We start from the raw sequence: 15093 nt of genomic DNA, 5'->3' as shown, positions 1-15093 counted from the left end.
GAACTCAGGGGGCACAGAGTGTTTATATGGGGAAAATGGTATACGTTTGTTCTTCTCTGACTAACAAACTTTCTAAGAAGCCGCTAACAGAAGACACAATGTTTCAAACACCACACATGAAGATCACATCTCTTTTATTCAATAGAGCAAACCTGTGCCAGTCATCAGGGTCAAAGTTTGGGTCATCTTCGTCGTCACTTTCAGACTGCCACCCAAGGTCAATTCTTTCACAGACAGGAATCTGTTCAAAGTCCATTGCTGTAAGAGAAGGAATCACATTAACTAAAACCAATCACAATCCATCAGAGAGACCTGGCCGAGACACAATGACCAGGCATGAACTGGCTGCAAATTATTGTGCCCTTTATTCACAAAAACATGAGAATTAATGCAAATTATCGCATTTGCATCCTTAAAACTAGCATATATATACATTGACTTGAACTGACATTTATTTTCTGACAAGAAATAACTGTCTATGTCCATTTTCTTTATTTTAAAAAAGCATTGACAGTCTAAGGGAGAGTCATAAAAACAATTCATATGTATTTGAGGGTCATCATGAGTGTGAGTGTGAGTGTGAGTGAGTTGGGTTTATGCCGCTTTTAACAGTATTCCAGTTATATCGCAGCGTGTCAGCTTAATGTGGGAGGAAAGCCTGAAGTGATGCAGGTCTCAGACGTTTACCACTTAGGTGAAACCCACGAGCACGGGTATTGTGCTGACAAACCTAGAAACATAATCAGGGCAAACCGGGATTCGAACCCACAATCATAGGTTTCTGGTGTGCCCAAGGGACGCAATTCTGCACAGTGAATCGCGGCGCCTTAGATCACTGGGCCACCCGCGGCCCCCATTGGCTTCAGAGCGATGACATAACATCAAATGTTTGGGAAGTCAAGTCAAATGTACGATGAGTCCAAATCTGAGCCCCTAAGTGCATTTGATTATAAAAATGTGAGTCAACTGAGGTTTCCACATTTCTGGCAATTAGAGTCGATTGGTTACCCAAAATTAATCGAACACGAAAACGCAACCGAATACATAATATCAAATGGCTGGCAGCAGGATACTTGATATAGCCTTGTGAATTCAAATGATAAAACAAGATTATAAGAGGTTTAAAAACGTATTGTTGTCAAACAAAGCTGCCATGTTTTTCCATATCATGTATGTTAAATGAAAGCAAAGTTTACAAACTCAACATCCAAGTTTCATTATTGATTAAAAAGAATTTATAGCAACAAACAAAAGTGAAATTTCCCTGACACCTAACAGAATACATATTTACTATGCCTAGTTGATCATATGCATGAAAATGTGTTTATTCACGATTGATACAATCAAGAAAACTAACTTCACCGATAACGTCACATGGAGGCTGCGAACCAGAGAACTGCACCCCAGTGGGTTCAGTAGGTATGGGCAACTTAGGTTAACTGAAGTATGACGTAAGTAAATCAGTTAACATGTTCTAACACTGGTCAACAATAGTTAACTCTGATCAACACGTGTTCACCACGGGGGTCCAGGGTTTTGAAATTGAAAGCAAGCCGCGTATTATGATTCATAGAACGTAAACATTATTGATAAGAATATGCAAGACTTACCAATAGACAGACATAATTCCCTGAAGTACTGACATCCAAGGAATGCTTAAAGTGTGTATTGAATCATCTTGATTAATACATGATCAATCTCCACAAAGGGACTATCCATATATGGGATGATAAAGAGCACCACTTGTATCGCCAATGCCATGTTTCGGTAAGAACCGTACGATAATTTATTGCAGTACGTAGGGAAGGCACCATGTATGTTTTACAAACAGATCAGGGAGATTGTATCGATGTGTATCATATTGGACAGATTGTATTGCAACTAACTGACACATCAGTATATCATGATATCTCCAGAACCAGGAAACAAGAATGCCATTCTTTACTTTGTTTCAAAGAAGTATAATTATGAACACAGTTCAGTTCAATTGTTACATTAGGGATATTTTGTTTGTTTGTTTGTTTGTTTGTTTGTTTAACACCACATTGAGCAATATTCCTGCTATATAGTCACCATCTATAAATAATCAAGTTTAAAAAAATGCAATATAACAGTATTTTCCAAATCTATTGTGGTACATATTCATTGGTAATTGGTATTGGGTTTTGAAAAATGCAATATAACGTTTTTTTCCAAATCTATTGTGGTACATATTCATTGGTAATTCATATTGAGGTATACCAGTAATATCGCACACCTCTACTGGTGCATGCATGTAATCACAGCAAGCTGTGAAACATCGAGAGTCAGATATTTGGATTAGCCTGGCTTCGACAGAGCTGCTGATGGACTGTAAGCATACTGGTTAATAGCCATCATATCCAAGAAGTATCATTATTTTTCAAAACAAAGAAACATCCTTTTTTTCACTGTGTAGAGTGTTTTTATGCATCTGGAAATTATTTTATCACCTCTAATATTTCTAAATACACATGGCAAAGTAGCACTTTTTTCAAAATGTTGGATGTTTAGAATGTGCCATCCTCATACTGAAATACATAAACTTAAATCATTTATGTCCTGATGCAATTTGAAACTATTCCATCATCATGATCGTCATACGTCGTCTGCTCCTTCACATATTATCCCCCAGTCATTTGCAGATTCTTCCAAAGGGTACGTGGAAGTTTGGAATATATGCAGGGATTTTATCTAGAACTTCAAACTACCTTGAAAGGTAAATTGGGAAAAAACTAATTATCAGGTTGAAAATTGTGATTATATAAATAGATTTGTCACTTCTAAACATGCTGAAACTCAAAGTGCTTTTAACAAGGCATAACACTAAGTTCAAAAGCATTATATTGAACTCCAAGTCACCTCTACAAAGACACAACATTTAATGGTTGAATATTATGAGTTGCGAAATTTTATACTTGTAAGTCCTCAAATCCCTCCACCCAGAAACCAACAAATTTAAAATGCTTGCAAAGTAACTGCCTCTAAACTACAGCCATAAACACCTTTTTATTAGCAGATTCATAGCAGCATATATGCTCACAATGGTGATGATAGTCATAAATACAGACACAAGTGACAGCAGTATTTGTCAACTTTCAGAAAGTCCATGCAATAATTTCATCTGCTGATGACAAAGGCACAAAGCTAACCTCTTCCACTCCAATGTTATTGTTGCATGCATAACCAAGAGGCCCTGGAGCTGCACTGCCCTGGGGTTGTGCAAGCTGATTCATTCCCCCTGGATGTACGTGTTCACTGAAGTAATGGGCAGGGGGACAGGTGACCCTGCATGGGTACTCAGTAAACACCACCTCTCCAGGCTGACATAACTCAACGGGTTACTTAAGATTCTCAAAACAAGCGCAATGAATCTTATTGGTTTGTAACGACTCACTGAACACTGAACAGAGCTAGAGATTAACCTGTAAAGTCTTCTAGTTCTAGCCAATAGTGATACCTATAACATAGGCTAAAAGGTCAGACTTTACAGTCCCTTAATACTAGGCAAATATGTTAGCAGGCTGTCTCAGAGTTACTTTTGCCACTTTTCTATACTGCTTAAACATTTGCGCTACACAAAATGAGTATCCTTTTGATACAAAACCAGACATTATGTATACCCTATTCGACGTAATAAGCGCCCTGGGCGCTCTCAAAATTAGAAATAGGGGGCTCTTATTATCTAGAATATTATTTTGGAGTTGAAAGATAAATTTCGTGGTTTATGCTGACAGCCTGAAATGTTTATGTACGACAGATATATTTTTCCAGAATTTAATTGCCAATTATAAAGGGTGCACATGACACATGAGTGCGTATTATATGCGAATAGGGGTCGGAAGGGGTGCGAATTGGGATTGTTCAATAGCCAATATATTAGCAAATCTTGACGTGGGCGCTTATTAGAGCGGGGCGCTTATTACGTCGAATACGGTATAAGTTATTTTGGACATGGAAGGACATGGTACATTAATCATGTTGAAATGCTTGAAAATATATTCTAAAGTACCCTGATGGTATGAACATCAAGACTTTTCATCAAGCCAGATAAAGTTGACTCATGTTTGTCACTTTCCAATTTGCATGTATCACATAGCAAGGTAACTGAGATACGTATCCCATTGTGACATGTATATTGTACAGCCCAAGGTCGTACAGAAGCAGTGTACAATTGCAGGTGTCATCGCCACCTCTTCTCATCACTTGAAGTTGAGTGAATGAGTGAGTATGATTTTACGCTGCTTTTAGCTATATTCCAGAAATATCACGGCGGAGGACACCAGAAATGGGCTTCACACATTGTACCCATGTCGGGAATGGAACCCGGGTCTTCGGCGTGACGAGCGAACGCTTTAATCAGTTGGCTACCCGACCTCCCCCACTTGAAGTTGAACACAGCATGCTCTTTGGATCGCATTTTAAGGACCGGACATTAATCAAGATGGGTGGCAGAGGGATTCAGGGGAGGGTCACCAAAAAATATGACAGTCTAAGGGAGAGTCATAAAAACAATACATATGTATTTGAGGGTCATCATGAGTGTGAGTGTGAGTGAGTTGGGTTTAAAGCCGCTTTTAACAGTATTCCAGTTATATCACGGCGTGTCAGCTTAATGTGGGAGGAAAGCCTGAAGTGATGCAGGTCTCAGACGTTTACCACTTCGGTGAAACCCACGAGCACGGGTATGCTGCTGACAAACCTAGAAACATCATCGGGGCGAACCGGGATTCGAAACCACAATCATAGGTTTCTGGCGTGCCCAAGGGACGCAACTCTGCACAGTGAATCGCGGCGCCTTAGACGACTGGGCGACCCGTGCCCCCCCCAGTGTCATCATGAAGAAATGGACAATGTATGATAAAATATAAAGTGCTTTGGCATATTTGTCTTTTCAGGGAGGATAGACAATTTAATGTACAAGGCCATGGGGTCAGGGTCACCCAAAATTATGCATTGGGTGAGGGTAATTATTTTCAGTACTTTAGAAGACATCATCATAGTTCTAGGGATTATCCTCAGTAACAAGTTTTGTATGTTTTGAGAGCAGGATGTTGACTAAGTCATACTCCCTTGGTCCAAGAAATAATTCCACAGCTTCCAAACACATTTGTATGAAAACAAAAGCATGGCATTAAAACTCTCAAAATCAAATTACATACACCTTCTTGCCTTCAAAAATTATAGTTTGATTTATTCTCATCATGAAACAAATTGTTGCAACATTTTGAATGACGAGGACGTTGGTAACTTTCAAATTGTCACCAGGACAGTTAATATTAGCATGCATCTGCATTCCTAAAGCAAAGTACATACCCCAATACAGACGCTTTTTCATTGTCATGATGAATATTCCAAATCACACAAAGAAATTCTGGTAATGTCCAACAAATTCTGCCACAAAATTTGCCCCTTGCAATATCACCAACAATCACTGTCATCCCATTGTTAGTCAGATCCATGTAACTCAGAAACCCTGAGATCCACACTCAAAAGTGGGCCTGTACTCAATCCAGACCCAATACATGATGCATAACAGTATGTAACTCCTGGAGTCCCCCTCACCCCCATTTGGCTGGGAGAAAGAGAAAGAAACACACATGTTGCTAATGGATGACGGGCTTCAGCATGTTCAGTGAAACGAGTGGCTGGACCACAATAACCCCATTCACAAACTGACTCCACATTTCATAACAGCTGAGTAATAGGGATGGTGGAAAAGTTGGAGCATGAACACTGACACTGCATGGGAAAAATGTGCCAATCAGATCAGGAACACTTGTAACACAAGCAGTCCTTGTGTTGGGGCAAAAGACTCCCTCCATCAGCAACAAACAAGCTGCCTCTCTATCATGTCTATCAAGCAAATATCAAGCAAAGGGAAATGAAACTCGAAAGTGATGTCATCTGTCATGGACACTGACACAACTGCTGAGTTTCTCGACACTAAATACCTACACGCATGTTCCCTTGTAAATCCAAAAATTCATGTCCACACACGAAAAAGAGGAAAATGTCCTATTATCCACATCAGCACCAACCTTTAAAAGTTCATTGCATTATAGGGGCAGGGGTTTACCCAGAATTCCAAACTAAGTGCCCTAATGGCAGACAATTTGGAAAAAACAACAACATTATTTTGCTCAAAATTTCTCAGTGAAATACAACTCACTTCTATAAAGCCAAAACATTTTCAATTTGGGAATTCAACTGACATTTGCTGCAGACTTGGGGCTGAATGTCGTCCTCTGAGCAGGTTGAGATAATTTCCTGGTGTGAACTCCCCAAAAAGGAATTACTTAACAATTTTCCAGGTGTATATTAATCTTAAAACATTCAGCACTGTTGATTTTATAAACATGATCAGTATGGTTATGACTTGACCTTGAACAAGGACATGTTTCACTGACTGCTTTCCCCCCAAACCAACCTTCAAAATTCATGCTAGTCTGCTAAACAGAGACTACTAAATTGTGCAGGGGACAAGTAAAAATCCAGTGATGGTCGTCCTCCGATAGTGACGAGTAGCCCTTGAGAGCTATAATTTTGAATCATTTCCCAATGCTTCAATTTGCTACACATTGGAACTTTCTTAAACTGACAGAAAACATAAAAGGTAAACACTTTTGTCTTGTTTAAACAGGACCAGCTACAATATCGGAGGACAAGTAGAGTAAGATTTACACCAGTACTCTAGTAAGCATGGTTGGTTGGTTGGTTGTTTAACGCCACATTCAGCAATATTCCAGCTATATGACGGTGGTCTGTAAATAATCAAGCCTGGACCAGACAATCCAGTGATTGATATCATGAGCATCGATCCACGCAATTGGGATCGATGACATGCCTCAACAAAGTCAGCGAGCCTGACCACCCGATCCCGTTAGTGGCATTTTACGACAAGCATAGTCACCTTTTACGGCAAGCATGGGTTGCTGAAGACCTATTCTACCCCGGAATCTTCATGGGTCTTCCAGTAAGCAATAAGGGTGCTTGGTATTACCGGTATATCGGTATACTGAGGTTCACTCTTTCCACGATGCACATCACAATAATATTTTAATGTTCAGTATATTGGATGATTTAAAAATGCGAATTTATCATGTGTTTAATGTTATACACTTGCTAAATACAGGGAGCGTGCATCCGTGCATATTTATTAAATGAGTATGCAGTATTTTGAAAGAAATTAAAAAAAGTTTTATGCACAGAAAAAAATGACATTGTATCCCTTCAGCAAATTCAGGTATCAGTGAATGGGTGACAACAAACTTGGTTCAGTACAAATTTGCTATAAGACATCACTGGACATGTTGATTTACTGTTTAAATTGTAATTCCTGTTCTGTTAGGCATAATGTGTTACATACAGAGATTGAGTTTACTGTGTGTATTTTCTCGTGAGCTAAGCCGGAAACAGCAGTCAGCTTTTCACACGTTTTCTCCCAATCTCATGGCGATTCGGTTAAAACGACCAAATAATACTTATCAGGAATAATATACTCCAATATCATATTATTTTAGTTGCAGCTTTTACTGTACATATTTAGAATAATAATATCCATAAACTTTGCGCTTTGGAACAGTTGATCGCTATTGCTGGATATTTCTTATGATGGAACAATTTGACCAGTCACCACCAAGGCGCCCACGCTCTCGTTCTTAAAAACTTTATGTTGACATGTAATAGTCAAACTACAACAAATATGGCACTAATTATATATGTATCCATTATCTGTCAACTTAAGTTCGTTCAAAGCATCAATAGCGATAATCGGACCATGGTTGCTGTAAATAACAGTGAGATGTGTGATTTACCGATCACATCACACACAATTTCGCCAAAATATTGAATGAAACTTTGAAAAAAATACATTACAAACATAAATCCAGATATACAATGAACAGTTTTTTTTAACGAGACAGCGTAATTACAAGATTCAGTACAGATTTGTTGACATTGTATTTCCAGTGATAAGTGCTCAGGGTAATGTCTTTGCGTTGGGGAAAAACATCACAATTCATTATGGCGTGTATAGTGCACAAAAAAGTGCGCAATTTGTTTTTGTTCCATTTCTGAACTTAAATTCGTACACTGGTGTTTGCTTTTGAATTAAAAATTTAGAATTATACAATATATTATTATACGTATCACAATACGACCTTGTGCATCGTAAAATAGTGTGATACATTTTAACCTCCAACACCCATCCCCAGTAAACAATCACAAAAACATCCTAAGGCTGCTAAGTAACTGCCCCTAGGCAATAAACATAAACTCCTCTTTATTGGCAGATTCATAACAGGATATATGATATATACTGACTGAGTCATGAGATGCTAGTCATAAAAACAGTCAGAAATGTTTGCAGTATTTGTCAACTAAATCAGAAAGTTCATGCAATAATTCCATCAGACACAGACATAAATCTAACCTCTTCAATGTTATGCTGCATGCATAACCAGGGGTCTTCTGAGCAGATAAATCTTTGTGGGAGAACATCAAATTACTGATAGCACATGAAGTTTAAGACTGAATCTATTTCATCTAACAGTATATTTAATAACTGCTCCCTGAAACAGCAAATGGGTATTTTTTTTCAGGATAGTGACTGTGCTCTGTTATTGCTTCATGCTGGCTGCATATGTCCTCCTCCTACCATTCAAGGTAATGGCCACAGCTCAACTAATAGGACACACCATGCTATTATCGGGGAGGCCTGTTACTACCTTATCACTGCATTATACTTTCACGTCATTTATCACAACATCCAAACTGATTATGCATCCATATGAAGATATATATTCTTTTCATAACAACCTTTTAATTTGGTTGTCATGTTTCTGATAAATACACAAATGGATTCTTATTAATTGATGACAGATATCATTGAACTTCGATAAGAAAGAATCAACTTGCTTGCAATTGTGGAACAAAAAGACTTTTTATAGTACTGTTTACATAGAGACAATGTCTCACCCAGAAGTGATTACATAGAGGCCAATGTCTCACCCAGCAGTGATTACATAGAGGCCAATGTCTCACCCAGCAGTGATTACATAGAGGCCAATGTCTCACCCAGCAGTGATTATGTAGAGGCAATGTCTCACACAGCACTGAATACATAGAGGCCATGTCTCACACAGCAGTGATTACATAGAGGCCATGTCTCACACAGCAGTGATTTCATAGAGGCCAATGTCTCACCCAGCAGTGATTACATAGAGGCCAATGTCTCACCCAGCAGTGATTATGTAGAGGCAATGTCTCACACAGCACTGAATACATAGAGGCCATGTCTCACACAGCAGTGATTACATAGAGGCCATGTCTCACCCAGCAGTGATTTCATAGAGGCCATGTCTCACCCAGCACTGAATACATAGAGGCCATGTCTCACACAGCAGTGATTTCATAGAGGCCATGTCTCACACAGCAGTGATTACATAGAGGCCAATGTCTCACCCAGCAGTGATTACATAGAGGCCAATGTCTCACCCAGCAGTGATTATGTAGAGGCAATGTCTCACACAGCACTGAATACATAGAGGCCATGTCTCACACAGCAGTGATTTCATAGAGGCCATGTCTCACCCAGCAGTGATTTCATAGAGGCCAATGTCTCACACAGCAGTGATTACATAGAGGCCAATGTCTCACCCAGCATTGATTACGGAGAGGCCATTTCTCACCCAGCAGTGATTACATAGAGGCCATGTCTCACACAGCAGTGATTTCATAGAGGCCATGTCTCACCCAGCAGTGATTTCATAGAGGCCATGTCTCACCCAGCAGTGATTTCATAGAGGCCAATGTCTCACCCAGCAGTGATTTCATAGAGGCCAATGTCTCACACAGCACTGAATACATAGAGGCCAATGTCTCACACAGCAGTGATTTCATAGAGGCCATGTCTCACCCAGCAGTGATTTCATAGAGGCCATGTCTCAAACAGCACTGATTACATAGAGGCCAATTTCTCACCCAGCAGTGATTACATAGAGGCCAATGTCTCACACAGCAGTGATTACATAGAGGCCACTGTCACCCAGCACTGATTACATAGAGGCCACATCTCAGTCTCACACACCACCTCCTAGGCCATATAGGCAGTAAATAAGCACTAGGGCATGGAGCATGTGGTCTGGTAAATTATATACTTGAGTAAATATACTGCCAAATTAACAAATCATCTACAATGGATTAAATCATCACTTTGATAGTCAGGGTTTTACACGCCACAGAAATGTCTGTCCAGTACACAGCAATGTTTAGAATTGACGCTGACAAATACCCCGAGGGATGCACAACCATATTTATTGCACTTAATTCTTGACAAGAAATATACAGGTCCTGTAATTAAATTAATTATCAAATCTTACAGTACACTACACCAATTTATTACTTTAAAAGATCATCATATATCCTCCAAGAACCCCAAAATGAATTATTGGGAGTTCCTTCGAACCCCAGCTTTGTAAGTCAAAGTAAAACCCTGGATACACAGTTACGAAAGAAGTAATTCACAAAGCTATCTGGCTATGCAGCAGAAACTGTCATCTTGCATTGATAAGTGTTGACAGAGGAGGTTCTCAAGTGAGACCCCAGTGGACCCATGTAACAGCAGTAAATAAAAACTCTCAGCACGACAGAGGGCAACAGGGCTAAAAGTACTTTTCACTTATGGGTTGTTGATGATTCACATATGTATTGGTCATGAATTTACTTGATATATTACACGATGACATCAGTGTTTGAAATAATTTTAAAACCCATAAATGTTGTCTGCCTATCTTCAAAGTTACCTGTCCCTATCAGACACCATAAATATTTAAAAGTCACGAAAAATAAGAGACAAAATCACGTCTTGATTCAGTAGAAATACTGCAAAAATTACTTGGGAATCTATGAGGAGTCATAGTAAAACTAAATATGTAAAGTCTTAAAATTATCTGCCAGACAATTGGGCAGGTTCAGGAAAATTTCAAGCATCACGACAGAAAAGTTCCTAGCCACAGGCCGGCAGTTATTTCAGACACTGCATGACACATGAAACAACACGTCTACACATCATGACCAAGTACAGATTCACATCTTAATCTGTATTGACTTCAGTCTGCAACAAGTATTTGTCACAAATAGACGAAATGTCCCCCGCCTGTATATACACCATAGTAACAAATATGAAGACAATCCAGCGATTAGTACTTGAGATATTGCGGCAACACCGTTTTCCAACTCCAAAAGCAGATTTGCCTGCTGTGACCTTGAAAATGGGTTCAGGGTCACCCAAACCGACTGGTGTCTGCGGTGTCTGTATATACACCATAGTTCCAAATATGAAAACAATCCAGCGATTAGTTCTTGAGATATCGCGGCAACACCGTTTTCCAACTCCAAAAGTAGATTTGCCTGCTGTGACCTTGAAAATGGGGTCAAGGTCACCAAAACTTACTAGTGTCTGCAGAGTCTGTATATACACCATAGTTCCAAATATGAAGACAATCCAGTGTTTAGTTCTTGAGATATCGCGGCAACAAACAGGTGGGACGTACGGACGGACGGACGGACGTACGTACGGACGTGAATACTATATCCCCCGCTTCGCGCTTTCGCGCGGGGGGGGGGGGACAACTATAGACACTAGTCCAAAGCCCGAGTCTAGTAAAATTCTGTTCGGTCTAGTGAGCTCAGCTAATAATATTCATATGATAACACTAAAATGTACCAAACATCATGCTAAAAGCCAAGTTTGTATGCAAACATTTTGGCACAGAATATGATTTTCAAAAAGTAATAATTATATTCACGAAGTTTTCAATTAGCCAGCCCCTATTAGGCCCAAGCCTGCTTCACCTTACCATCTATCATGATTGGTTGGCTGGTTTGTTGTTTAACGCCGCACTCGGCAATATTTCAGCTATATGACGGCGGTCTGTAAATAATCGAGTCTGGGCCAGACAATCCAGTGATTGATATCATGAGCATGGATCCACGCATCTGGGATCGAAATGTATTCTACTGTGAGTTAGGCTTGAAGTGAGACTTTGTCCTTATAATTCATGCTATATTTAAACCATTTATGTGGTTAGCATATTACAATCCACATAGATATAGCTGAGTGTTGTTAATCCCTCGTCACTTGTCCAAATAATGATGTAAAGAGCAGCCTCTGTTTCCAATACATTCTGGGGTGTATATATAAGATCAGTCCAGTTTATGTTAGTACGCTTTTGTGTTAAGATATAACTGAGTCTGTTTAGGCCTGGCTTATCTGGACCCATGAAGATCCGGGGTAGAACAGGTCTTCAGCAACCCATGCTTGCCGTAAAAGGCGACTCTGCTTGTCTTAAGAGGCGACAAACGGGATCGGGTTGTCAGGCTCGCTGACTGGGTTGAAGCATGTCATCGATCCAAAATGTGTGGATTGATGCGGATGATCTCAATCACTGGATTGTCTGGTCCAGACTCGATTATTTACAGACCGCCGTCATATTGCTGGAATATTGCTGAGTGTGGCATAAAACAACAAACCAACCAACTAACCTTGCTTATCTGACAAGTGAGCTATCACTGCTTCTGTAAACAGCAGTTACATAATGTTCAGGAAGAATTATATGTTTTCAGAAGCAGTTTCCAGAAATTTGCTGGTTTCACTGAACAGCACTACCATATGTTACTAAAGAACCCCCGTATCACACGGCTAGCAATTAATATTTACTGTAGCCTTGTGGTTAAAGTGTTTGTTCGTCATGCCAGAGACACAGGTTCGACTCCCCACATGGGAACAATATGTGAAGTACATTTCTGGCGTCCACTGCCATGATATTGCTGGAATTAATTGCTGAAGGCGACGTAAAACAACAATCACTCACTCATTACGTTCATTAGTTTGCTAGACTAACATCTAGTCTCTGAAATTAACATATCTTACAAAAAAACAACAGTTGTTAAAGTATCTTAATAAAAATATAATAAAAAGGAGCCCAGAGACTCTCTTCATTTTCAGCCTGATACTGCAGTAATCTAGACTTGCCAAACATTATAGACTTGGATGGGCTGTATTGGATATATTTGTATCAGGGTCTGTATGACTGACTACTAGTTTGCATAAACAATTTGCTACAGAGCTGCCATCATTACCTAACAGTAATAGTTGTTTCCCACAAGGAAAGGTCACTTTTAAAAGTCTTTCTCAAATTTTACTGGTCTGGGAGAAGCAGACTTTTGATCCCTGTACATAGCTGCATGTTTCAAGTACATCTTATGAAAGAAGCAAACAATGGCTGAACATGTTCATCTTGTCCACAACCCACAGTGCACTGAACAACTTTCTTACCTTTATCGGACATCTTGTTCTTCCCCCTGAAAGATGCAAACAGAACTTTCACCTTTTCAGGTTTTTTTCCAGATCTTTTAACATCTTTGCCACTTTCCTTCCCGCAAGTTCCTTGAGTTTCCACATTCTCCATTCGCCTCTTCTTACTATCGTCACATCGGACAGAATTAGGCCTGTCGTCAACACAGGCCTTAAATTTCCTTTTCATTTTAATGCTTGCACTCTCTATGTCCATGTCTGTGGATTTCTTAGTCATATTTTCACAAAATGTATTGGCTGAAGTGCTTTCATTTGTGAAGTCTTTCAAAGAAGGTTCCTGCTTGTCAGCTGACGTTGAAGTACAGTTGACATGCCAGTGGTGTGTCTGCTCCTCTTCATGCCTGGCATCACCAACTCTGTGTGCCTCACACTCATCATCCGCCTCACACTCATTGTTCACAACATCTGTGGAAACATGTTCAACTTCACTGGAAATGTTTTCACCATCTGTTGGCACATTTTCACCATGTATTGGACAAATTTCACCATCTATTGGAGAGCCTTCACCATCTATTGGAGAGCCTTCACCATCTTTTGGACAGATTTCACCATCTACTGGACAGATTTCACCATCTACTGGACAGATTTCACCATCTTTTGGACAGATTTCACCATCTACTGGACAAATTTCACTATCTGTAGGTACATTTTCACCATCCATTGGACACATTTCACCATCTACTGGACAGATTTCACCATCTTTTGGACAGATTTCACCATCTACTGGCCAAATTTCACTATCTGTAGGTACATTTTCACCATCCATTGGACACATTTCACCATCTACTGGATCAATTTTACAATCTGGTAGTACATTTTCACCATCCATTGGACCGATTGCACCATCTGATAGTACATTTTCACCATCCATTGGCACATTTTCACCATCATTTTGAAAGTCTTCACCATCCTTGTAGTTATCTTCCTCATCCTCTGGCAAGTTTTCATCATTCTTCAGAATGTTTTCACCATCCTCATGAAGGTTTTCATCATCTTTTGCCATGTTTTCACTGGGCATGGAGAAGTGTTCAATATCACTACCACCTTCACCACAATCACTACAAATGTGGTCACCAAAACTGGAAAGGTTTTCACAGGAATTATTTCCAAATAATCCAGTCATACAGTTTCCTGAAGAGGTGCCTGCTTCATCTTCTACACTCTCTCCATCTATTTCACTTTTTACGACCTTAACTTCAGACAAATCAGGACCAATATGACTGACTTTGTACCCACTCATCACTCTGGATTCACACTGGACACATGGAGTATGGTACTGCAGTAACTGTACTGCGGGACTTGCTATCAAGTATAGCCACCACACTCTACACTGCTGTGATGGAAGTGCTGATGCTGAAGTCAAGTCCACCTTAATCACTGTCACCTAACAACAATAATCTGCAGACTGTAATATGTTTTGAGAAAGGAACAGTGCAGCTGCAGTCAGACAACAGGCTTTTCTCTACAAGAGGAACCACCTCACCACATTGGTACTTAGTACTCTTACTCTGTAAAGGATTCAACTGGACATCGGGCAGCTTGTTGACCAATGCAGGTGTGTCCAGTAGCAATGCTTGCCCATCTAACACTGTCCTGTCTCCCACACTGTCAAGTCAACAATGACTGTCATGAACCAGCTCTCACCTCATATATCCAAATCAGAAAAAACAAATAATCCCCAAAACACGTCAACAGAC

At 39.8% G+C, this 15093-nt stretch overlaps 2 protein-coding genes across 2 annotated transcripts in view; both read right to left on the bottom strand.

Moving 5' to 3' along the window:
• The window catches only part of LOC139475131 (potassium channel subfamily T member 2-like), a 46025-nt gene extending 40641 nt beyond the window's left edge, over positions 1 to 5384 (bottom strand). Inside the window, exons 1-2 of the mRNA XM_071258393.1 lie at positions 5335 to 5384; positions 153 to 258 (exon numbers count right to left, since the gene is read on the bottom strand). Of these exons, the coding sequence (XP_071114494.1) occupies positions 153 to 258; positions 5335 to 5362 (134 nt within the window). The 5' untranslated portion in view covers positions 5363 to 5384. The remainder of the gene's footprint in view (positions 1 to 152; positions 259 to 5334) is intronic.
• A 7887-nt stretch (positions 5385 to 13271) lies between these two features.
• Positions 13272 to 14399, bottom strand: LOC139455008 (mesocentin-like). Its single transcript, XM_071236596.1, has one exon. It carries the CDS (start codon positions 14397 to 14399, stop codon positions 13272 to 13274), a length of 1128 nt encoding a protein of 375 aa, XP_071092697.1.
• Positions 14400 to 15093: the final 694 nt, after the last annotated feature.

The sequence above is a fragment of the Haliotis cracherodii genome, unplaced genomic scaffold (genome assembly GCF_022045235.1).
Source record: "Haliotis cracherodii isolate W230 unplaced genomic scaffold, xgHalCrac1.p SCAF_1, whole genome shotgun sequence".
Lineage (NCBI taxonomy): Eukaryota > Metazoa > Mollusca > Gastropoda > Lepetellida > Haliotidae > Haliotis > Haliotis cracherodii.
Note: the sequence above shows the minus strand (reverse complement) of the source record. Positions and strands in the feature narration are given on the sequence as shown.

Bases quoted from the DNA above. Each gene is read 5' to 3' on its own strand.
- LOC139455008 (XM_071236596.1), bottom strand. From the start codon at position 14,399: ATGGCAAAAGATGATGAAAACCTTCATGAGGATGGTGAAAACATTCTG.